The sequence below is a fragment of the Rhinoraja longicauda genome, chromosome 18 (genome assembly GCF_053455715.1).
Source record: "Rhinoraja longicauda isolate Sanriku21f chromosome 18, sRhiLon1.1, whole genome shotgun sequence".
Classification (NCBI taxonomy): domain Eukaryota; kingdom Metazoa; phylum Chordata; class Chondrichthyes; order Rajiformes; family Arhynchobatidae; genus Rhinoraja; species Rhinoraja longicauda.
The window spans coordinates 179,420-204,451 of NC_135970.1; the positions used below are offsets into that span (position 1 = coordinate 179,420).

The 25,032-nt window shown below is 44.7% G+C and overlaps 1 protein-coding gene across 3 annotated transcripts in view; it reads right to left on the reverse strand.

The window, feature by feature from the left end:
- Nucleotides 1-25,032, reverse strand: part of LOC144602188 (tripartite motif-containing protein 66-like) — a 255,557-nt gene that overhangs the window by 140,276 nt on the left and 90,249 nt on the right. For all 3 annotated transcript variants that reach the window (XM_078414925.1, XM_078414926.1, XM_078414924.1), the window contains exon 2: nucleotides 4,535-4,638. In XM_078414925.1, coding sequence (XP_078271051.1) covers nucleotides 4,535-4,638 — 104 coding nt within the window. The remainder of the gene's footprint in view (nucleotides 1-4,534; nucleotides 4,639-25,032) is intronic.

The following is a 25,032-nucleotide window of genomic DNA, read 5'->3' on the forward strand; positions in this document are numbered from 1 at the left end:
ACACTTCACCTCCAATTTCCATCCTGCCCTTAAATATACCTGGACTATCTCCGACATCTCCCTCCCGTTTCTAGACCTCACCATCTCCATCACAGGAGACAGACTAGTGACGGACATTTACTACAAACCCACCGACTCGCACAGCTATCTGGACTACACTTCTTCCCACCCGGTCCCCTGCAAAAAGTCTACCCCCCACTCCCAATTCCTCCGTCTACGCCGCATCTGCGCCCGGGATGAGGTGTTTCACACTAGGGCTTCCGAGATGTCCTCGTTCTTCAGAAAACGGGGCTTCCCCTCCTCCATTATAGATGAGGCTCTCACTAGGGTCTCTTCTACATCCCGCAGCTCCGCTCTTGCTCCCCCTCCCCCCACTCGCAACAAGGACAGAATCCCCCTCGTTCTCACCTTCCACCCCACCAGCCAGCGGATCCAACATATCATCCACCAACATTTCCGTCACCTACAACGGTACCCCACCACTGGCCATATCTTCCCATCCCCTCCCCTCTCTGCGTTCCACAGAGACCGTTCCCTCCGTAACTCCCTGGTCCACTCGTCCCTTCCTACCCAAACCACCCCAACCCCGGGCACTTTCCCCTGCAACCGCACGAGATGCAACACCTGTCCCTTTACCTCCCCCCTCAACTCCATCCAAGGACCCAAACAGTCTTCCCAGGTGAGACAAAGGTTTACCTGCACCTCCTCCAACCTCATCTATTGCATCCGCTGCTCTAGATGTCAACTTATTTACATCGGCGAAACCAAGCGCAGGCTCGGCGATCACTTCGCTGAACACCTGCGCTCGGTCCGCATTAACCAAACTGATCTCCCAGTGGCCGAGCACTTCAACTCCCCCTCCCATTCCCAGTCTGACCTTTCTGTCATGGGCCTTCTCCAGTGCCATAGTGGGGCCCACCGGAAATTGGAGGAACAGCACCTCATATTTCGCCTGGGCAGTTTGCAGCCCAGTGGTATGAACATCGACTTCTCCAACTTTAGATAGTTCCTCTGTCCCTCCCTTCCCCTCCTCCTTCCCAGATCTCCCTCTATCTTCCTGTCTCCACCTATATCCTTCCTTTGTCCCGCCTCCCTGACATCGGTCTGAAGAAGGGTCTAGACCCGAAACGTCACCCATTCCTTCTCTCCCGAGATGCTGCCTGTCCTGCTGAGTTACTCCAGCATTTTGTGAATAAATCATTAAGGTACAGTGAAAAGCTTTTTGGTGCATGCTATCCAGTCAAAGAAAAGATTAAATATGATTACAGTTTTGAATCCTTATAACCTTCGTGAATCCCATGCATCTTTATCTTCTGGATCAGCCTACCAAAAGCCTTACTAACATTTGTATATACAACATCCACTGCCCTACCTTCATCAATATCTTTCGTCATCTCCTTAAAATACTCAAGAAAGTTAGTAAGACACTACCTGACGTGTACAAGGCTCTGTTGGGTATTGTTGACTTCAGCAATGGAACACAGGACACAATGACTTTAGAATTTAGAGATACAGTGTGGAAACAGGCCCCTCAGCCAACTGAGTCCACGCCAACTAGCGATTAACCCCTACACTAGCCTACGCACACCAGGGTCAATTTTACAGCTTACCGAAGCCAATTAACCAACAAACCTGCACGTGTTTGGAGTGTGGGAGGAAACCAGAGCACCTAAAGTAAACCCACACGGTCACAGGGAGAATGTACAAACTCCATACAGAGAGCACCCATTGTCAGGATGGAGCCCAGGTCTCTGGCGCTGAAAGGCAGTGACCGTTGTGTCACTGTGCCGAATTACATGACACCGGTGCAGAGAGGCAACACCTTCACATTCCTGGACACACATCTTGCTGAGGCTTTGCCCTGGACCCTGCACATTGATGCAATCACAAAGAAAACATCACTACTTCTGTTTCCTCAGAAGATTGAGGAAATTTGGTCTATCGATGAATACACTATCACATGTCTACAGGTGTACAGTAGAGAGCATGCTGACTGGTTGCATCATGGCCTGGTTCAGTAACTCCAATCCCCAGGATTAACCACTACACAGAGTGGTAGATAGTGCCTGGTCCATCCCAAGTACTGACCTCCTCCTCACCACTAAACGGATCTATAGGAGGCACTGTCACAAAAAGACAGCCAATATCAAAGATGCACCACTCCCTGACCACACACTCATTTAACCACTACCATCAGGAAGAGGTACAAGAGCTTGAAAACCATGACCACCTACCTCCCAGCATCAGGCACTTTAACTCTGCACAACACTAACCACCACCTCAGTGCAACCAGAACTATGAGAGCTCAGAGCAACTATGATCTTCTATGGACTGTGTTTTGGTTGCACTGCAGACTTCAAAGTTGCACTATTTACCTAGTATTATTGTTCCAAATGTAACATATTCATAATTATTTCTATATATTTAGGTATTAAAGCATTAATGGGCCTGTTAAGCTGCAGCATGGAAGAATTCCTTTGTTCTGTTGCCAGTACATACGACAATGAAACATCCTTGACATTGCAATGAACCAGCAGTTCTCTTTAGGTGAAGAGGAGAACAATTAGAGCAGCCTAGTGGCACAGCATTAAAGTTGCTGCCTTACAGCGCCAGGGTCCCAGCTTTGATCCTGACTAGGGGTGCTGTCTATGGAGTTTGTACATCCTCCCTGTAAGCATGGGTGCTCACGTTTCCTCCCACACTACAAAGACGTACAGGTTTGTAGGTTAATTGGCTTCTGCAAATTGTCCCTAGTGTGTAGATTAGTGCTAGTGTATTGGGGGATGGCTGGTCGGTGCTGACTCTGTGAGCCAAAGGGCTTGCTTCCACATTGTATCTCTAAAGTATAAAGTAAAGTATAAACTATGTCATCATTATGGGAGAAACTCAGAATAGAAACAAATGCATTCCACTCCTTCAAGGGTAAGTTATCATTCAATCACAGGTATAATGATTTCATTCAGAAGCAGTTCATGCCGAATCAAATGTGAGGTTCTGTTACCACAAGGAGCATTCACTGTCAGCAAGGCTGATCAGTCTGGAATGCAACCAGCTCTGGGCTGAAAGCTGTGCAGAATTTCAAAATATGAAAAAACAGTTTATCAGTATTTTTCCACAATGTCAAAGCTTTGTGGAGTGCACAGAAGGAACTCTGCATCAAAACTTGCATCAAGAGCAGATAGCAATTGCCACTAACCATTCAAAACGTAGGACCTGGATTTAAGTAGAATCTCGAAAACAACAGAACACTGAGGTGAAGAAGAATATTACCAAACAAATATTTCACTCAATTTCGTAAATTTAAGGAATATAAAGTAAAGAAAGATAAAGAGGTGGAAATGTATATCCAGGGATTCCAGATCTTAGAATGGAGTTCATGTTTTCTGGATGCGGAGAAATAATTAAAATCATGAATCCTCAAGTCCAGTATTGGGAAAACATAGAATGATTGCTAGTGCTGGAAAAGGTTGCAGAAAAAGAGACAAAATGCGCCTAAAATTAAATTGAAGGGAATTGAACCCTTCAGGGATGAAAGACTGCCATTCTTCAGTTAGTGAAAAAACTAGCCCGTAGAAAGGGAATTGTTCAGGTTAAATCATGAATAAAATGAATTCTCTTTATGATTAAAAACTTTTGCAACAGTGTTGCAGCAAGAGGTGGTGCTTTCTCATAGCTACAATGTCACAGATTGATTCATGACCTCCAGTGCTGGGTGCAATTGCCACGCTCTCCTTCACTACAAAGGCTTACTAGAGGTGTTCCAATTTTGTCCTGCATTTTTGTAAGCTCTATGGTAGATAGGCTGTAGGCAAATGGTGGGGTGTGGCATGGAGGGTTTATGGCCACTTGTACATTGCAACTTGTACATTGTACTTGTACAGAGCCGGGGATGGGGGGGGGGGGCGGCGAGGGGGGGTGGGGGTGGGGGGGCGGCGAGGGGGAGGGGTGGGGGGGGGGGGGGGGGGTGGGGGGGGCGGCGTGGGGGGGGTGGGGTGGGGGGGGGGGGATGAGGGGGGAGAAAATCTGCACCCACAAAACAAGTAGAAACATAATGAGCTTGAGCTTACAATGAGCTCGAGCTTACATTGCCAGCTTACGGTTTAAGGGCAAAAATATTCCAAATGTCCCTGATGTTAAGTAAATATTACAAATATATTAAATAATTAACTTTTAAAATTGATTATACGACTTAAAGCAATTCTAATTGAAATTATGGCAAAATCAACAAAAAGCAGTTCATATTTTCAAATGTCAAATATATTTTTACTTAGTAAGTTTATATGTTTTTGAAACTATGTGATATACATTTTATGATTATGAAGATAACTCAGAATTAAGAAGCTCAAGAGTTGAATGCACTAATTTTGCAGATCTGGTGAGCGAGCTAAATTTGCAGATTAGACATGATAAAGTATGCTGACTGCCTTTAATTTTATATTAACATTCATTTTGAAAACATCCATAACTCAGATTATCCATAACATAATTCAGATAAATGCATTAAAATTGATTTCTGGATTTTCACTGCACTTACCGTGTCCATGTTTAGTGACTCTGGTGGATACTCTCTGATGAAGACGTTCTCCACAACATCGCCTGTGAAACACGTCTGTCTGCATGCAGGGCAACAGATGATACCTGAGGTAGCCGGAGCAATGAAAAAACACAAGATCAGCAGCAGGAAATGAAATTAACCACACATACAAAAGCAACAAATATAGTTTCAACACTTAATGAACAAAATGCCGACTTCTAAAAAAACCCCTACTTTGCAGCAAAGTTATATCCAGGAAAATAAAAAGTCTTTCTTCATCTTGATGAAATATTCTGAATCAATGCATACATTCACTCTGACACAGAAGACCAGCATTCATATTCCACTTTTAACATATTTAATAATGTGAAGTGTTTTACACTGAATGAAATGTTCTTGATGTGCAATCACCACTGAAATGCAGCAAAATGAAAGACAATTGACATTCAGATCTGTCAAACAGCAAACTGATAGTAATCTGAAACAGTGATGTGCACAAATGTATGAGAAAGAGGCAGGCTAACTCCTAAGCTCTTATTTGAAACTGTATCATATGATCATGTATCTGCACCAAAGACTCCTGCTGTGCAGTCGAGTGTCAGGGGAAGTTTTTGTGCTCAAGTCGCTGGAGTGGGATTGGAAACCACAAACCACTGACTCAGATGCAAGAGAGAGATACCAATGGAATCAAGAGAGTCAACAGGTGCCACATGGCAAAGGCTGTCAGATGTCATTCTGTTTTTAATTATTAGCTTTGCAATACTGTTTGTAACAGATGCATTAACTTAAGGCAGATGTATGAATGATAGATATTGTTCACTGGCTCCAAGAGACCGTAAATATAAAAAGAAAATATAAAATATAAATACATTTATCGTCATTTAAATTTAAAGTTGCTGTCACATTTTGCACGATTATTGATTAAAATAGCAAAATAAACCAATAGCAGTTCAGAACTGTGTAGCTGGAGAAACTTTAAAGCAAAACAGCTGTGATTACTTTCAAATGTTTTGATGTTAATGCAATTTGTGCATGAATGGAAAATGGTTTGGGGCAGATATTGCATGCAAGAGTCATGGTGTTGGAAGAAGCAGAGGCTCATGTGACTGGGGTTCCATAACCATGGATGGTTAAAATGTTGCAGACAGCATTTGGAAAAAGACTAATGCATTATTTCTGGGGTAATACAATGCAAAAGAGTAGAAGTTTGGTTTAGTTTGGTTTGGTTTGAAGATTCAGCACGGAAAAAGACTCTTTGGCCTACCTAGTCGGCACCAACTACCAATCCCCATGCATTAACCTACACACATTAAGGACAATTTTACATTTACCAAGCCAATTAACTTACAAACCTGGACGTCTTTGGAGTGTGGGAGGAAATTGAAGATCTCAGAGAAAACCCATGTGGTCACAGGGAGAACATACAAACTCCATATAGACAGCACCCGTAGTCTGGATCAAACCCAGGTCTTTGAAGCTGTCAGGCAGCAGCTCTATCGCTGCACCACTGTGCCGCCCCTTGAAGCATTATAAAACTAGCCTAGAGTATTGCAAGTAGCTATGGGAACCATCTCTTTGAAAATTGCTCTCACAACTCTTAGCCTTTGTGGGAGTAGATATATCAGTTGAATCCCATTTACATTCTGATGAGTTGTGGCTGAACTTAAGGGCTGCATCCTGTTGAATTCTGCTGGTTAAGTTTTGATTCCTTGGATTTTGAGGTTTTATATAAAAATACTGCTGATTGAGGAGAGTAGGACAAAAGACACTTTAAAAAAGTCGCTAGTCCTTCCAGGTGGGAGATAAGGAACCTGAAACTTTTAGTTAACATAGAACTTAGAATAGTACAGCACAGGAACAGGCGTTTGTTTGTGCCGAACATGCTACCTGATTTCATCTGCCTGTACATGATCCATGTTCCTCTATTCCCTGCATTACATGTGCCTATCCAAAAACCTCCACCACTGACAATGCGGTCCAGGCTCCCACCACTCTGTGTAAAAAAAGTTGCCCCACACATCTCCATTAAACTTTCCCCCTCTCACCTTATAGCAATGCCCTCTCCTCTTGGACATTTCTACCCTGGGAAAAAAGTTCCGACTGTCTCGAAAAGTTCTGAATGGGCAGCACAGTGGAGTAGTGGTAGAGTTGCAGCCCAACGGCATCAGAGACCCAGTTTCAATCCTTACTGCAGGTGCTGTCTGCACGGAGTTTGTACATTATACTTCTGACTGCATAGATTTTCTCTTCGGTTTCCTCCCGCACTCCAAAGGTTAATTAGCTTCTCTAACCTGTAAATTGTCCCTAGAGTGTAGAATAGTGCTTATGTATGGGGTGATCGTTGGTTAGCACAGACTGGTGGGCTGAAAGGCCTGTTTCCACACTATATCACCAGTCTAAAATCTACCCATCTACAAATATGTATATACTTACATACCTGTACTTCATTAGTATATAGTTATATATAGTGCATTCAGAAAGTATTCAGACCCCTTCACTTTTTCCACATTTTGCTACGTTACAGCCTTATTTTAAAATGGATTAAATTATTTTTTTTATCATCAATCTATACACAATATCCCATAATAAAAAAAGCAAAAACAGGTGTTTAGAAATTTTTGCAAAGTAATTAAAAAAAAAAACTGAAATATCACATTTAAATAAGTATTCAGACCCTTTACTCAGTACTTTGTTGAGGCACCTTTGGCAGCGATTACAGCCTCAAGTCTTCTTGGGTATGACGCTACAAGCTTGGCATAGCTGTATTTGGGTGATTCCTCCCATTCTTCCCTGCAGATCTTCTCAAGCTCTGTCAGGTTGGATGCGGAGTGTCGATGCACAGCTATTTCCAGGTCCCTCCAGAGATGTTCGATCGGGTTTAAGTCCAGGCTGGCTGGGCCACTCAAGGACATTCACAGGCTTGTCACAAAGTCACTCCTGCATTGTCTTGGCTGTGTGCTTAGGGTCGTTGTCCTGTTGGAAGGTAAACCTCCTCCCCAGTCTGAGGTCCAGAACAATCTGGAGCAGGTTTTCATCAAGGATCTCTCTGTACTTTGCTCAGATCATCTTTCCCTCAATCCTGACTAGTCTTCCAGTTCGTGCCGCTGAAAAAACATCCCCACAGTATGATGCTGCCACCACCATGCTTCACCGTAGGTATGGTATTGTGCCACTTGGCATTCAGGCCAAAGAGTTCAATCTTGGTATCATCAGACCAGAGAATCTTGTTTCTCATAGTCTTAGAGTTTTTTAGGTGTCTTTTGGCAAACTCCAAGCGGGCTGTCATGTGCCTTTTACTGAGGAGTGGCTTCCGTCTGGCCACTCTACCATAAAGGCCTGATTGGTGGAGTGCTGCAGATATAGTTGTCCTTCTGGAAGGTTCTCCCATTTTCACAGAGGAACTCTGGAGCTCTGTCAGAGTGACCATTGGGTTCTTGGTCACCTCCCTGACCAAGGACTACTCCCCCGATTGCTCAGTTTGGCCGGGCGGCCAGCTCTATGAAGAGTCCTGGTGGGTCCAAAGTTCTTCCATTTAAGAATGACGGAGGCCACTGTGCTCTTCGGGACCTGCAATGCTGCAGAAATTGTTTTATACCCTTCCACAGATCTGTGTTTCAACACAATCCTGTCTCGGAGGTCTACGGACAATTCCTTCGTCTTCATGGCTTGGTTTTTGCTCTGACATGCACTGTCAAAACTGGGACCTTATATAGACAGGTGTGTGCCTTTCCAAATCATGTCCAATCAATTTAGTTTAACACTGGTGGACTCCAATCAAGTTGTAGAAACATCTTAAGGGTAATCAATGGAAACAGGATGAACATAAGCTCAATTTTGAGTGTCATAGCAAAGGGTCTGAAAACTTATATAAATGTGATATTTCAGTTAGTTATTTTTAATTGCTTTGTAAAAATTTCTAAACACCTGTTTTCGCTTTTTTATTATGGGATACTTGATGATTTTTTAAAAATGAATCCATTTAAAAATAAGGTTGTAACTTAGCAAAATGTGGAAAAAGTGAAGGTGTCTGAATACTTTCTGAATACACTGTACATACTTCATATATTACGCCCCTCATGATTTTATATACTTCTATCAAGTCTCCCCTCAACTTCCGATGTTCCAGAGAAAATAATGCATACTTATTTAAACCTCTTCCTGTAGTTAAAACCGTCTAATCCAGAAAGTGTGCTGGTAAACTTCCTTTCCAATGCTTCCACATCTTTCTTATATTGGGGTATTGAAAACTGCATGAAATATTCCAAATATGGCCTAACCAAAGTCCTATAGAGCTGCATCATGACTTCCTGACTCTTGTAGTCAATGCTCCTAACAATAAAGGCAAGCATCCCATGTGCCTTCTTTACCTCACTATCTGCTTGTGTTGCCACTTCGTATACTCGCTCCTTACATTCAACCTCCCAAAGTACAACATCTCACACATGCTCGGGCTAAATGCCCTCAAATAATGATGTCTAATAATTATGGGAGTACAGGAAGGTGATTGGGAACCTCGTGTCCTGGTGTCAAGACAATAACCTTTCTCTCAATGTCAGCAAGACATAGGAGATAGTGATCGACTTCAGGAAGTAGTACACATACCCCAGTTTGCATTGACGATGGTTGACAGCTTCAAATTCCTGGTAGTAAATGTCACCAGCAACTTGTCCTGGACCACCTACATCGAAACAATGGTCAAGAAAGCACACCAACGTCTCTACTTCTTTGGAAGGCTGAGGAAATTCAGCATGTCCCCTACAACTCTCACCAGCTCCTACCGATGCACCATAGAAAGCATTTTATCGGGATGCTTCTCAGCTTGGTTTGGGAACAGCTCCATCCAAGACCATAAGAAATTGCAGAAAATTGTGGACACAGCCCAGACCATCACACAAACCCATTGACTCCATCTACACCTCACGCTGCCTCGGCAAGGCCAGCAGCACCATGAAGGGCAAGTTGTGCTCTGGCCACTCCCTCTTCTCCCCTCTCCAATCAATCAAAAGGTGTGAAAATGCACACCTCCAGATTCAGGGATAATTTCTTCCCAGCCGTTATCAGGCAACTGAACCATCCTACCAACAACTAGAGAGCAGTCCTGAACTACTATCTACCTCACTGGAGACCCTTGGACTAACTTTGATCGGACTTTACTAGCTTAACCATGCACTAAATTTTATTCACATTATTCACTTTATCATATATCTGTGCACTGTGGATAGCTTGAATGTATTGTCTTTCTGCTGACTGGTTAGCATGCAACAAAAGATTTTCACTGTACCTCGGTACACGTGGCAATAAACTAAAGTCAACTCCATCTGCCATTTTGCTGCCCATTTCTGCAACTGATCTACAGGAAAATAACTGCAGATGCTGGTTCAAATTGAAGGTAGACACAAAATGCTGGAGTAACTCAGCGGGTCAGGCAGCATCTCTGGAGAGAAGGAATGGGTGACATTTCGGGTCGAGACCCTTCTTCTGTGTCTGTCTGCAACTGATCTATATTCCTCTGTATCTTCTGAGCCAACCTCAGTCTGCAACCCCTCAGTTTAGTTTAGTTTAGAGATACATCATGGAAACAGGCCCTTCAGCCAGCCCACTGAATCCACGGCGATCACTGCTCACCCATTCACAGTAGGTCAATGTTATCCCACTTTCTCTTACAGTCCATACACACCAGGGGCAAGTTTATAGAGGCCAATTAACCCACAAACTCTCTCGCCTTTGGAAGAGTAAGGGAGGAAACCCAAGTGGTCACAGGGAGAACGTGTAAACTCCACACAGACAGCACATGGCATCAGGATCAAACCTGGATCTCTGGCGCTCAGGAAGCAGCTCTACCACGTGTGCTACTATGCTGCTCAACATAATGGCAATAAATGCTCGGCTACTTATAAATGTTAAATCTGGGACCATCTTCTTGAATTAACCAAACATAGACTTAAACCAGGCATGTGGATTTAGAATGGAAGGCATGTCTGAAGAAGGGTCTTGACCCAAAATGTCACCCATGCCTTCTCCTAGAGATGCTGCCTGTCCCGCTGAGTTACTCCAGCATTTTGAGTCTATCTAGGATGGGAGGCAGATCTACCATCAAGGTATTGAGTGAGGAAAAACAGGCTCACTGGGCTACATGAGCAACTTTTGTTCCTATATTTCTGTGTTCTCTTGGCTGGTCATTTTGGGCCAGGTTTTGGTCATTTTTGTAGAAATAATGTAGACTCTTTACTGGATGGGGCAGATTCAACAACAATTTTGTGCAGGTAAAAGCAGCCTATCAGATAGGAACCCTATCCATGAGATGAAGTCTTTTCTGGTCATCAGCTTACAATGGCTTTATCTTGTTCTTGTAGCAATTCTCCAACACTACTTTAACAAATCTTCCAAACTTACGCATTTTACCACTTAGAAATCCGAAGGAAATCAGTACATGATAGAGCATTATTTCCTATTCCCACACAATCCTGATCTGGACAGAGCACATTGCTGGATGAAAATCCTAGGACTTTTGACCCACCAGCTAGATAGGCATATCTTCACTACATAGACATTAAAAGTAGACGGTATCGTAGGCAGTGAAGATTGGAGGCAGTGAAGGTAGTGAAGATTGTGCAGTTCTGTTCACCCCATTGCAGGAAGGATGGGGAGGCTTTGGAAAGGGTGCAGAGGAGGATTACCAGAATGATACCTGGATTAGTAGACAGTCAGAACGGAATGGAAAAATCAGATGCTCGGTTTAAGGTGAGAGGGGCAAAGTTTAAGAGATGTGAAAGTTTTGTTGAAACGTTGGGTGTTGAGTGCTATTGGGGCGAGGAGGTTGAAGCAGATGTCAAAGTGGCATTTAAGAGACTGTTATTGGAATTGAGGGAAATGGGTTATGTGCAGACAGATAAGTGGTGGACCTGGCATCATATTAGGCACAGACATTGTGGAGTGAAGGACCTGCGTTTGTACTGTGCTTTGTTCTATGTTCTAGACCAGGATCAGCTGGGAAAGTGGACTGCAGAATCATTCTGCATTGTAACACTTTGGGACAGACTACCTTTAACATATTGCAGGAGGTAAAAATAGATACCGTAAAGGTCAAAAAGTTTTAAAGTACGATTATAGTCAAGTTAAAAACTGTACAGATGTTCCCCGACTTACGATGCTTCAACTTACGATATTTTGACGTTACAATGGTACAAACGCTGGGCAGTGGTGGCGAGCCATAGCTCGCTTCCAGCCATGTGATCAAGTGAATTAAATGCATTTCGACTTACGACATTTTCGGTTTACAATGGTTTATTGGAATGTAACTCCATTGTAAGTTGAGGAGCACCTATACTCAAAAGCTCTTAAATGGATACTGTAAATTGTTGCTGTTGTTGCTGGAAAGGGTGCAGAGATAATTTACAATGATGTTCCCAGAACTAGAGGACGAGAAAGGACTTGAGGGTCAAAGAGGGAGAGGTTGAGTAGGATGGGTCTCTATTCCTTCACGCACAGGAGGATGAGGGGTGATCTTATAGAGGTGTACAAAATTATGAGAGGAATAGATCGAGTAGATACACAGAGTCTCTTGCCCAGAGTAGGTGAATCGATAATCAGAGGATGAGGAAAAGATTTAATAGGAATCCGATGGGTAACTTTTTCATACAATGGGTGGTGTGTGGAACAAGCTGCCAGAGGAGGTAGTCGAGGCAGGGACTATCTCAACGGTTAAGAAACAGTTAGACAGGTACATGGATAGGACAGGTTTGGAGGGATATTGACCAAATGCAGGCAGGTGGGACTAGTGTAGCTGGGACATTGTTGGCAGGTGTGGGCAAGTTGGGCTGAAGGGGCTGTTTCCACACTATAGTACTCTATGACTCTATGAAATGGCTCGATTGTAATCACATATCGTCTTTCTGCTGACTGGTTAGCACGCAACAAAAGTAAAACAAAACCTCGGACAATAAACTAAACTGAAACTTTTTCACAGCCCATTGGAAAATGTTGAGTGATGTTACTATGTATCAACAATGGGTATTGATGAAACTTGAACAGATTATCATGTCAATCCTTCCCTCACTCTTCCAGAGATATTTGTTTTGTCCTGTTAATGACATCATTTTTCTCTGCAACATTAAAATAACTTGTTTTCTCTCCATTCCTAATTCTGATGAACGTTTTTTTACCTGAAATGTTAATTCTACTACTTCCCCGTGATGTTGTCTGAACTGCAGAATATTTCCAGCATTTTCTGCAGTCAAGCCATTTTTCTTTAGTGTAGTGAATGATAATGACCCATTCAAATGGATGGGGCCCCATTATCTGTAGCTGTCTCTCAGCTCAGTAGATTATAGAATGTTCCCGGATTCAAGGCTGAACACAAGTTCAGCATGCATGCACACAAACTATGCTTCTGTACAAAACTGAGAACTAGTCATCAGTGTGACTGGGCAACATGGTTCCCACAGAGCCACGGACAATGGCTATAAAGATAGTTGTATTATTAATTCAATATACCTTTCTTTACATGGTGTGGAAAGATGCAGGATTTGGCAATGACCACAATGGCAATGGTAGGATTTTAGATTCCTTCACACTGGAGAAGCCTGGCACTTTAACGGCAGAACTCCCCAGAAATAATACTGACCTTCCAAATTTTGTTATCCTTATTTACCCTTTAGATTTATTCAATTAAAGGATAACAATGTCAACTCAATGCAAATAAAAAGTCATAGAGTATCCTGTTACAGGTTGAACACGAAGTTTCCAGCAACTGATGGTTCGCCCACTCTAGTAATCCGGACAGAATTACGAGAACTCAGTTGAAATTCTCTGAGCAGCCACAGATGGCGCTGCGAGTGGTGAGCGCTCTTTCCCATCGTCACCCTCCGTCGTGAGAGTTGTTTGTTTACATCTAAACATTGAAATCCCTCCTTGGCCTTGTCTACTTCTATCTCTGCTGGCTCAATGTTTAAGTTTTTTGTGTTTGGCCCCCACGCACCACCCCACAACCCCTCCGACCCCCATAGGAGAAGCAGTGAGTGTTTCCTGGATTTTCAGAAAGCCTTTGATAAGGGGCCACAAGTGAGGCTGCTAAGGAAGATGAGAGCCCACGGTATCAAAGGGCAGACACTAGCATGGACAGCAGGTTGGCTGGATGGCAGAAGGCAAAGAATGGCTGTAAAGGGTTGGCTGCCAGTGACTAGTGGAGTTCCGCAGGGGTCGGTGCAGGGGCAGCTACTCTTCACTTTGTATATCAATGATTTGGACAAGGGGATTGAAGGCTTTGTGACCAAGTTTGCAGATGACATCAAGATGGGTGTAGCGGCAGGTAGTGAGAAAGATAACTCTTGTGGGCCTGATCACATATATCCAAGGACACTGAGCAAGATATCGGAAGACTAGAGGGAGGCAAATGGTGTGCCTTATTCAAGAAGTGTCGCAGGGAAAAAGACTGGGAATTACAGGCCAGTGAGTAAACATCGGTGGTTGGAAAATTACTAAAGAGTATTCTGAAGGATAGGATATACATGCACTTAGATGGACAAGGGCTGATTAGGGATAGTCAGCATGGGGAGGTTGTGTCACACAAATCTGATTGAGCATTTGGAGGATGATTGATGAAGGCAGAGCTGTAGACGTATACATGGATTTCAGTAAGGCATTCGACAAGGTTCTGCATGGTAGGCTGCTATGGAAGTTTAAATTCCATGGGATTCAACGAAAAAAAGCTGAATGGATGGAAAATTGGCTTCATGGAAGGAAGCAGAGGGTGATGGGGGAAGGTTGCTTCTCTGGCTGGAGGCCTGCGACCAGTGCTGTGCCTCAGGGTTCGGTGCTGGGCCCATGGCTGTTTGTTATCTACATCAATCATTTGGATGAGAACGTACATGGCATGGTTATCAAGTTTGCAGATTTCACAAAAGTGGGTGAAACTGTAGATAGTGAAGATGATTGTCAAAATTTGCAGCAGGTTCTTGATCTGTATGTTTCTTTTTTTTCCTGGTCAGATGTGCAGCACTTTGGTCAACGTGGGTTGTTTTTAAATGTGCTATACAAATAAATTGACTTGACTTGACTTGACTTGATCGGTTGGGCAGGTGGGCTGAGGAATGGTTGATGGAATTTAATACAGAGAAATGTGAGGTGTTGTATTTTGGGAGCACCAACATGGGCAGAACCTACCCAGTGAACGGTCAGTCTCGGGGGAGTGTTGTAGAGCAGAGGGGTCTAGGAGTAGAGGTACACAGTTTGTTGAAAGTAGCATCACAGGTAGATAGGGTGGTGAAAAAGGCTTTTGGTACTTTGGCTTTCATCAGTCAGACCATTGAGTATAGAATTTGGGAAGTCATGTTGCAGTTGTATAAGATGGCAGGGACACATTTAGAGTAATGTGTTCAGCTTTAGGCACCGTGTTATAAGAAGGATGTTGTCAAGCTGGAATGGGTACAGAGAAGATTTATGAGGATGTTGCCAGTACACGAGGGCCTGAGCTGAAGGGAGAGGTTGAGTCGGCTGGGACTCTATTCCTTGGCGTGCAGGAGGATGAGGGGTGATCCTATAGAGGTGAAAAAATTACGAGAGGAATAGTTTGGGTAGATGCACAGAGTCTCTTGCCCAGAGTAGAGGAATCAAGAACGAGAGGACATAGGTTTAAGGTGAGGCGGGGAGAGATTTAACCTGAGGGGTTACTTTTTCACACAAAGGATGCTGGGTGTATGGAACGAGATGCAAAAAGAGGTAGGTGAGGCAAGTACTGTCATAATGTTAAGAAGCATTTCGACAGGTACATGGATAAGACAGCTAATGCTGTGCATCTATTTAAGAAGGGCTGCAAGGGAAAGCCTGGGAACTATGGATATGTGGGCCAATATCTGTAGTAAGGAGCGGATTCTGAGGTGTGATGAGCAGAGGCTGATTAGGGATGGTCAGCATGGAAGATCATGTCTAAAAAGGTTGATGAGGGCAAGGCTGTTGACTATCTATATGAACTTCAGCAAGGCTTTTGATAAAGGTTCTACATGGTAGGCTGCTCTGGAAGGTTAGATTGTATGGGGTCCAGTGAGAGCTAGCTAACTGGATACAGTGTTGGCTTCATGGAAGGAAACAGAGGGTGGTCATGGAAGGATGTTTTCAAACTGGAGGTCTGTGACTAGTGGTGTACCTCAGGGATTGTTGCTGGCCCATTGCTGTTTGGATGAAAATGTACAAGGCATGTACAAGGTAAGTTTGCAGATGACATGAAAGTAGGTGGTATCTTAGACAGTGAAGAACATTATCAAAAATTACAGCAGGATCTTGATCAGCTGGGCAAGTGGGATGAGGAATGGTGTTTAATGCAGGTCAATGCAAAGTTGATGCAAAGATCTCAACTTTCCCCCCACAACACCTGCCACATCTCCTCACAGGCATTCACTGGGTGTATTAAGAAATAGACAGTTAGATGTGAGAAAAGATAAAGGAAAAATATTTTAGCATTGCTGAAGATAACCACAAAAACCCTTTTCAGAGAAGATGATGTGGATTTAAAATCTGTTCAAATCATAATTTTAATCAACACACCACCCATGGATTTTGTTTTCTTATAAACAGCAACATTGCTCAATAAACAAATGACCTGATGTCTGTTTATGTGACAATTAGTGGGAGGGAATAGGAGTACATCAGAGATTTTTGACATATTATCATATATTCAGTAGCTCTACAGAAATAAGGCAGTAGCGTTTGAGATAGGATGAAAAACAGAAGAAGAGGAACACATAACGTTGAGCTTTGATTGTTGGGTAGATACTTTTCCCCTGTTCTTCAGATGGAAAGGATATAGAGGTGGCCCTTGTAGGCATGTTTTGTGCTCTGAATATTTGCAATTCTAGTATTGTGGCTTTATTCATAGGCAGTTTTTGATCCTGAGTTGTGTTGTTCATCCTCTGTACCCATAATCAAATCCAGCATCTTCTCAATAACCATAACAGCTCTTACTTGAGTAAAGTTGACAACTCATGTCAAATTCCAGCCAGGCAGCATCATCAGATCAAAGGAATGGGTGACGTTTCGGGTCGAAACCCTTCTTCAGACTGAAGAAGGGTATTCATCAGTCTGAAGAAGGGTCTCGACCCGAAACATCACCCATTCCTTCTCTCCTGAGATGCTGCCTGTTATGGTAATAGTGCGCTCTGTGGCGCAGTACCGAGGATATAATACCCATGAGGCAGTAGCCAAGGAATTCCTGAATTAAAATGGCTGAACCCAAGACTCGAGTGTAAAGCCTCTGTTAATTAGTTATGTAGCTGTAATGGAGCAGGTTACAGAAAGGAGACACAATAACGAAACATGGTGTCAGATCGGGGCCTGTTTCAGGGTTAGTTGAGAGTTGATTGGGGGCACGGCAACAGCGGACGACGTTTGTGAGTAATTACTACCGAGAGATGACTGTGCGGCCTACGTTGTTTCCATCGATAGAGAGGCGGATTTATCAGGAACATGGAGCAGCTAAAGCCCCCTAGGCAAACGAATTTTGAGGCAAGGGACCTGCCAATTGAGTGGAGACAATGGAGGGAGGATTTTGAGCTCTATGTTGATTTGAGCATGGAAGGGAAGGATGACAAGACAATGAGGAAACTGCTCATGTACCCAGTTGGACCGCAAGGGAGAGAGCTCTACCAAACGCTCGAGACACGGACGCCAGAGGGCAACGTACAAGACGTTACGCTAGCGCAGGCACTCGATGCTTTCGAACAGCATTATCAACCCGTGAGGAATGAGACCATTGACAGGTTTAGATTCCTTATGAAGAGCCAAGAGAGAGAGGGGAGACTTTTGATTCGTTTTTAATAGAACTAAAGCTCTTGGCAGCTCATTGCGGTTTCAGAGAGTTGATGGATTCACTGATACGTGATAGAATAATATGCGGCATAAGGGATGACATGCTGCGGGAAAGACTTCTCCGAGAAACCTCACCTGACTTAGAAAAGTGTGAAGGCATGCCAGGCTTCGGTGCTGGCCAAGGCCAGAGTTGATGTCCTGTCAGGGGACCAGCGACAAGATGTCTGTGCAGTGAGGCAGGAGGGGAAACGATACCAGCCAACCATAGAGTGCAAATACTGTGGATACAAACATGAGAGAAAGAAGGAGAAATGTCCGGCATATGGCAGGGAGTGTTTCAAATGCCATCAGAAAGATCATCACACCTCACAATGTACAGAAAAGCAGGAGCAGCAGAAGAAAGAAAAGAAAGGGAAAAAACCTGTGCATGCAGTGGTGGAAGTGGAGAGTTCCAGTGATGAGTATGATGACAGTTAAGAGGTTGATGAAATTCACACAATGGAACTGCAACCAGAAGCAGGAAAAGCAGAAAGTGGGCACAGGGTTGAGGAGACTCAATTCCCATAGAAAATCTTTGCGACCATGATGCTGAAAGGGAAGGAAGTAAAATTCCAGGTGGACAGTGGAGCCACATATAACATCATTCCCAAGATGTATGCAAAGGATGTGGATGAAACCAAGCAAGTATTGTCCATGTACAACAATACGACAGTGGTGCCTCTTGGGAAAAGCAAGGTGAGACTGGTGAACCCAAAGAATGGAAAGAAATACAAAGTAGAGTTTGTAGTCCTGGAGGAAGACTGCATTCCAATCCTGGGTAGCAGGGCAGCCCAGCAGATGGGGCTCATCTCAGTGTGTAAAGAGAACATAATGACACTGAATGGCAGTGAAATCCCTCTGACCAAGGAAAGATTGATAGCGGAGTATGCTGATGTGTTTGAAGGGACAGGTAAATTTGAGGGCGAGTACCATCTGCTGGTAGCTGACAGCATAACGCCGGTGATCCATTCACCACGAATAATCCCTGTAGCCTTACGGAGTAAACTGAAAGAGGAGTTAGGCAGACTGACAGAAGCTGAAATAATTGCCCCAGTAGAGACCCACACACCATGGGTATCCAGCCTTGTGTGTGTAGAAAAGCCCAATGGAAAGTTGAGAGTGTGTTTAGACCCAAGGGATCTGAACAAGGGGCTTAAAAGAAGTCATTACCCAATGACGATGATCGAAGATGTCCTCACCGACCTGAATGATGCCAAGGTCGTTTGATGCCAAGAATGGGTTTTGGCATGTGGAACTGGATGATGAGAGTTCTTAGCTTACGACATTTAACACACCATATTGTAGATATAGGTGGAGACGCATGCTGTTTGGTCTGACCACGGCCCCTGAGGAGTTCCAGTCACGACAGAACCAAGTGCTGGAGGGCCTGGAAGGAGTGAGGTCTGTTGCTGACGACATCCTAGTGTTTGGGAAAGAAAAAACGGCAGAGGAAGCAGAAAGAGACCATGACAGGAAGGTTAAAGCTCTGATGGAGAGATGTCGTGACCGTCACCTGAAGCTGAACATAGAGAAGGCAAAGCTGAAGGTGAAGGAAGTCACTTTCATAGGACATAGAGTCTCTGCTGCAGGACTGAAACCAGATCCAGGGAAGGTAGAAGCCGTGCTACAGATGCCTAACCCAACGGATGTCCAAGGAGTTCAGCGATTGATTGGCTTTGTTAACTACTTGAGCAAATTCCTTCCTGGATTAAGCGGTCTATGTGAACCGCTACGCAAGCTGACACAGAAGGATGTAGTTTGGTGGTGGGCACAGGTGCATGACAGGGCGGTGATGGACATAAAGAAGCTAGTAACTGCCGAGCCAGTACTCAGATACTATGATCCATCCAAGGAGCTGACAGTACAGGCCGACGCGTCAGAAACTGGACTTGGTGCGGCGCTGATGCAGGAGGGCCATCCAGTTGCCTATGCCAGCAGGGCCCTGACGGATGCGGAGACCAGATATGCACAAATAGAAAAAGAATTGCTGGCAGTGATGTTTGGTCTCGAGAGGTTCCATGTGTACACATATGGAAGGCCAGTGAATTGGCAGTCGGAACATAAGCCACTGGAGATAATCACCACAAAACCACTTCATCGGGCACCAAAGAGATTGCAGAGGATGCTGGTGAGGAAGCAGACCTATGATGTGACAATAAGATACAGACCTAGGGAAGGAGATGCAGCTTGCAGACACACTGAGCAGAGACTGGCAAGACTGACAAGACCATGAGAGAACTGGAGACTGTAAACCTGCACATCCCAATAGCACAGCCTCTGCTAAATGGCATAAGGGATGCAACAGAAAAAGATGAGACTATGCAGAAACTGGCGGAAGTGGCGGCGCCTAACGGCTGCGGCTCGCTAGCAGTCTGTTCGTCTTTTTTCCTTTTTTTTTTGTTGTGTGTCGGTGTTGGGATGGTTTTTGTATTTTTTTGGGGGTTGTGTATGTGTGGGGGGTGGTGGTGTGGGTGGGGGGTGGTGGGGGAAACTTTTCTCTTCCTCACGGCGCGGGGTGCGGCTTGGCCGCTGGACTTAACAGTGCCCGGTGCGGCTCGGCAGCTGGACTTTTCATCGCCCGGTGCGGCTTGGCCGCGGGACTTTACATCGCTGGTGCGGCTCGGCCGCTGGACTTAACAGTGCCCGGTGCAGCTCGGCTGCGGGGCCTAACATCGCCCGGTGCGGTTCGGCCGCGGGACTTTACATCGCCCGGTGCAGTTCGGCCGCGGGACTTTTCATCGCTGGTGCGGCTCGGCCGCGGGACTTAACAGCGCCCGGTGCGGCTCGGCCACGGGACTTAGCTGTGCAAGGCTTGGTCGCGGGCCTTTCATCGCCCGGCTCGGCCGCGAGACGTTTCAGCGCCCGGTGCGATTCGGCCGCGGGGACTTCCATCCCCTTGCGGGGACTGTGCGGGTCGGTCGGGGACGAGCTGTCTGTCCGTGGGCGTGGGGAAGAGAGTGGAAGTTTTGTTGCCTCCATCACAGTGAGGGGGTGTTTGGAGTCACTGTGATGGACGTTTGTGTTGGGGTCATGTGTCTTGTGTTCTTTTTTTTATGACTGCTATGTAGTTTCGTTCGGTACCTCGGTACCGAATGACAAATAAAGCTCTGTTATACTGTTATACTGTTATACATGATTCCCACATTGGTGTGAATGGCTGTCTAAGAAGGGCAAGAGAATGTTGGCACAGGCCCGGAATGAGTGCAGAAATCAAGGACTTCGTACAGAAATGTGAGCCATATAACCATATAACCATATAACAATTACAGCACGGAAACAGGCCCGTTCGGCCCTACCAGTCCACGCCGACCACTTTCTCTGACCTAGTCTCATCTACCTGCTCTCAGACCATAACCCTCCAATCCCCTCCCATCCATATACCTATCCAATTTACTCTTAAATAATAAAATCGAGCCAGCCTCCACCACTTCCACCGGAAGCTCATTCCATACAGCCACCACCCTCTGAGTAAAGAAGTTACCCCTCATGTTACCCCTAAACTTTTGTCCCTTAATTCTGAAGTTATGTCCCCTTGTTGGAATCTTCCCCACTCTCAAAGGGAAAAGCCTACCCATGTCAACTCTGTCCGTCCCTCTTAAAATTTTTAAAACCTCTATCAAGTCCCCCCTCAACCTTCTACGCTCCAAAGAATAAAGACCCAACCTGTTCAACCTCTCTGTAGCTTAAGTGCTGAAACCCAGGCAACATTCTAGTAAATCTCCTCTGTACCCTCTCCATTTTGTCGACATCCTTCCTATAATTTGGCGAGCAGAATTGCACACCATACTCCAGATTCGGCCTCACCAATACCCTGTACAATTTCAACATTACATCCCAACTTCTATATTCGATGCTCTGATTTATAAAGGCAAGCATACCAAACACCTTCTTCACCACCCTATCCACATGAGATTCCACCTTCAGGGAACAATGCACAGTTATTCCCAGATCCCTCTGTTCCACTGCATTCCTCAATTCCCTACCATTTACCCTGTACGTCCTATTTTGATTTGTCCTACCAAAATGCAGCACCTCACACTTATCAGCATTAAACTCCATCTGCCATCTTTCAGCCCACCCTTCCAAAAGGCCCAAGTCTCTCTGTAGACTTTGAAAATCTACTTCATTATTAACTACACCACCTATCTTTGTATCATCTGCATACTTACTAATCCAATTTGCCACACCATCATCCAGATCATTAATGTAAATGACAAACAACAGTGGACTCAACACAGATCCTTGGGGTACTCCACTAGACACTGGCCTCCAACCTGACATACAGTTGTCAACCATTACCCTCTGGTATCTCCCATTCAGCCATTGTTGAATCCATCTTGCAACCTCACTATTAATACCCAACGATTTAACCTTCTTAATCAACCTTCCATGTGGAACCTTGTCAAATGCCTTACTGAAGTCCATATAGACAACATCCACAGCCTTGCCCTTATCAATTTCCCTGGTAACCTCTTCAAAAAATTCAAGAAGATTAGTCAAACATGACCTTCCAGGCACAAATCCATGTTGACTGTTTTTAATCAGGCCTTGTTTATCCAAGTGATTATATATATTGTCCCTAAGTATCTTTTCCATTAATTTTCCCACCATAGACGTCAAACTAACAGGTCTATAATTGCTAGGTTTACTTTTAGAACCTTTTTTAAACAAAGGCACAACATGCGCAATGCGCCAATCTTCCGGCACCATCCCCGTTTCTAATGACGTTTGAAATATTTCTGTCATAGCCCCTGCTATTTCTGCACTAACTTCCCTCAATGTCCTAGGGAATATCCTATCAGGACCTGGAGACTTATCCACTTTTATATTTTTCAGAAGTATCCGTACCTCCTCTTCTTTGATCCTCATAATTTCCATCACTACTCTACTTGTTTCGCTTACCTCACATAATTCAATATCCTTCTCCTCGGTGAATACCGAAGAAAAGAAATTGTTTAATATATCCCCCATTTCTTCTGGCTCAGCACATAGCTGTCCACTCTGACTCTCTAATGGACCAATTTTATCCCTCGCTATCCTTTTGCTATTGACATATCTGTAGAACCCCTTGGGGTTTACTTTTACATTACTTGCCAAAGCAGCCTCATATCTTTTTTTCGCTTTTCTAATTTCCTTCTTAAGATTCCTTTTACATTCTTTATATTCCTCAAGAATCTCATTTACTCCCTGCCGCTTATATTTATTGTATATCTCCCTCTTTTTCCGAACCAAGTGTCCAATTTCCCTGGAAAACCACGGCTCTTTCAAATGATTATTCTTTCCTTTCCACCGAACAGGGACATAAAGACTCTATACTCTCAAAATTTCACCTTGAAATATCCTCCATTTCTCTATTATATCCTTTTCATAAAACAAAATGTCCCATTTCACTCCTTTTAAATCCTTTCTCATCTCCTCAAAATTAGCCTTTCTCCAATCCAAAATCTCAACCCTTGGTCCAGATTTGACCTTCTCCATAATTATATTGAAACTAATGGCATTGTGATCACTAGACCCAAAGTGCTCCTCAACACATACCTCCGTCACCTAACAGGAGGTCCAACACTGCCCCTTCTCTGGTAGGTACCTCTACGTATTGCTGCAAAAAACTATCCTGCACACATTTTACAAACTCCAAACCATCCAGCCCTTTAACAGAATGTGATTCCCAGTCTATGTACGGAAAATTGAAATCACCCACAATCACTACTCTGTGCTTACTACTAATATCTGCTATCTCCTTACATATTTGCTCTTCCAATTCTCATATTTCCTATTTGGCGGTCTATAATACACCCCTATAAGTGTTGCTAAGCCTTTCTCATTTCTGAGTTCCACCCAAACAGCCTCCCTAATCGAGCCTTCTAGTCTGTCCTGCCAAAGCACTGCTGTGATATCCTCCCTGACAAGCAATGCAACACCCCCACCTCTTGCCCCTCCGATTCTATGACATCTGAAACAATGAAATCCTGGAATATTTAATTGCCAATCGCAACCCTCCTGCAACCATGTTTCACTGATCGCCACAACATCATACTTCCAGATGTCAATCCAGGCTCTAAGCTCATCCACCTTTCTTACAATGCTCCTAGCATTAAAATATACACATTTAAGGGACCCATAATTTCTTATTCTCAGTTTATTTCTTTTCACTTCTTTCTCTCCTACATATTGGGTCTGAGTGTTTCCCTTTGCTGTCTCCTGCCTCACACACTACCTATTAGCTATCTGTGTTTGAGTCCCTCCCCCCAACCGTACTAGTTTAAAGTGTCCGCAATTACCTTAGCAAATCTCCCCGCCAGGATATTGGTTCCCCTCAGGTTCAGATGCAACCCGTCCTTTTTGTACAGGTCATACTTCCCCCAGAAGAGGTCCCAATGATCCAGAAACTTGAATCCCTGCTCCCTGCACCAGTCCCTCAGCCACGTATTTATCCTCCACCTCACTCCATTCCTATTATCACTATCGCGTGGCACAGGCAGTAAGCCTGAGATTATCACTTTGGAAGTCCTTTTTTTTAAACTCTCTTCCTAGCCCCCTAAATTCTCCTTTCAGGACCTCTTCCCTTATCCTACCTATATTGTTGGTACATATATGTACCACGACCTCTGGCTCCTCTCCCTCCCTTTTCAGGATATCTTGGACACGTTCAGATACATCCCGGACACTGGCACCAGGGAGGCAAACTACCATCCGGGTCTCCCGACTGCGTCCACAGAATCGCCTATCTGACCCCCTCAATATAGAGTCCCCTATCACTATCGCTCATTTCTTCCTTTCCCTACCCTTCTGAGCAACAGGGCCGGACTCCGTGCCAGAGGCCCGGGCACCGTCGCTGCAGCCAGGTAGGCTGTACTCCCCAACAGTACCTAAACAGGAGTATTTATTACCAAGGGGTACATCCACTGGGGTACTCTCTAGTCCCTGCCTCTGCTCCTTGCCCCCCCTAACCATGACCCACTTGTCTACCTCCCGTGGTCTTGGAGTGACCACCTCTCTATAACTCCTCTCTATAACCTCCTCACTCTCCCTGACCAGACGGAGGTCATCAATCTGCCGCTCCAGGTTCCTAATATGGTCCCTTAGGAGCCCCATCTCGTCGCATCTGGCGCAGATGTGGATGTCTGGAAGACTATCAGAATCCCAGATTCCCCACATCCGACACCCAGAACAATAAACTGCCCTGGCACTCATACTCCCCCTTAACTGGGAACGTTGCAGAGTGGTCTGCTCCAACCGCTCCAACCGCTCCTGGGCCTCTGTAAGAACAAAGCCCCGTGCTGTTTCCAAAAACTACCGCCCGGACGCTACTCCAACCGCTCCAACCGCCCACCCAAAAGAACTGAGTGGTCTCCTGGGAGAGGCGAAAAACCGGATTAAAAATCCAGGCCAATTTGGGAGAAATAAAATCCGGGAAATTCCTCTCCGACCCCAAGCTAGGCGATCGAAACTTGTCCGGGAGATCACACAGGTCTTACTCCTTACTATCCCCACACAATACTACGGTCTCTGCTCTCTCTCACACACACACACACGCACACTGATTGCTGCTGCTGCTGCTGCTGATTGCTACTGCTGCTGCAAGCTCAAGGGAAAGAGCAACCAAAAGAAACAGGGATGGTGCCGGAAGATTGGCGCATTGCGCATGTTGTGCCTTTGTT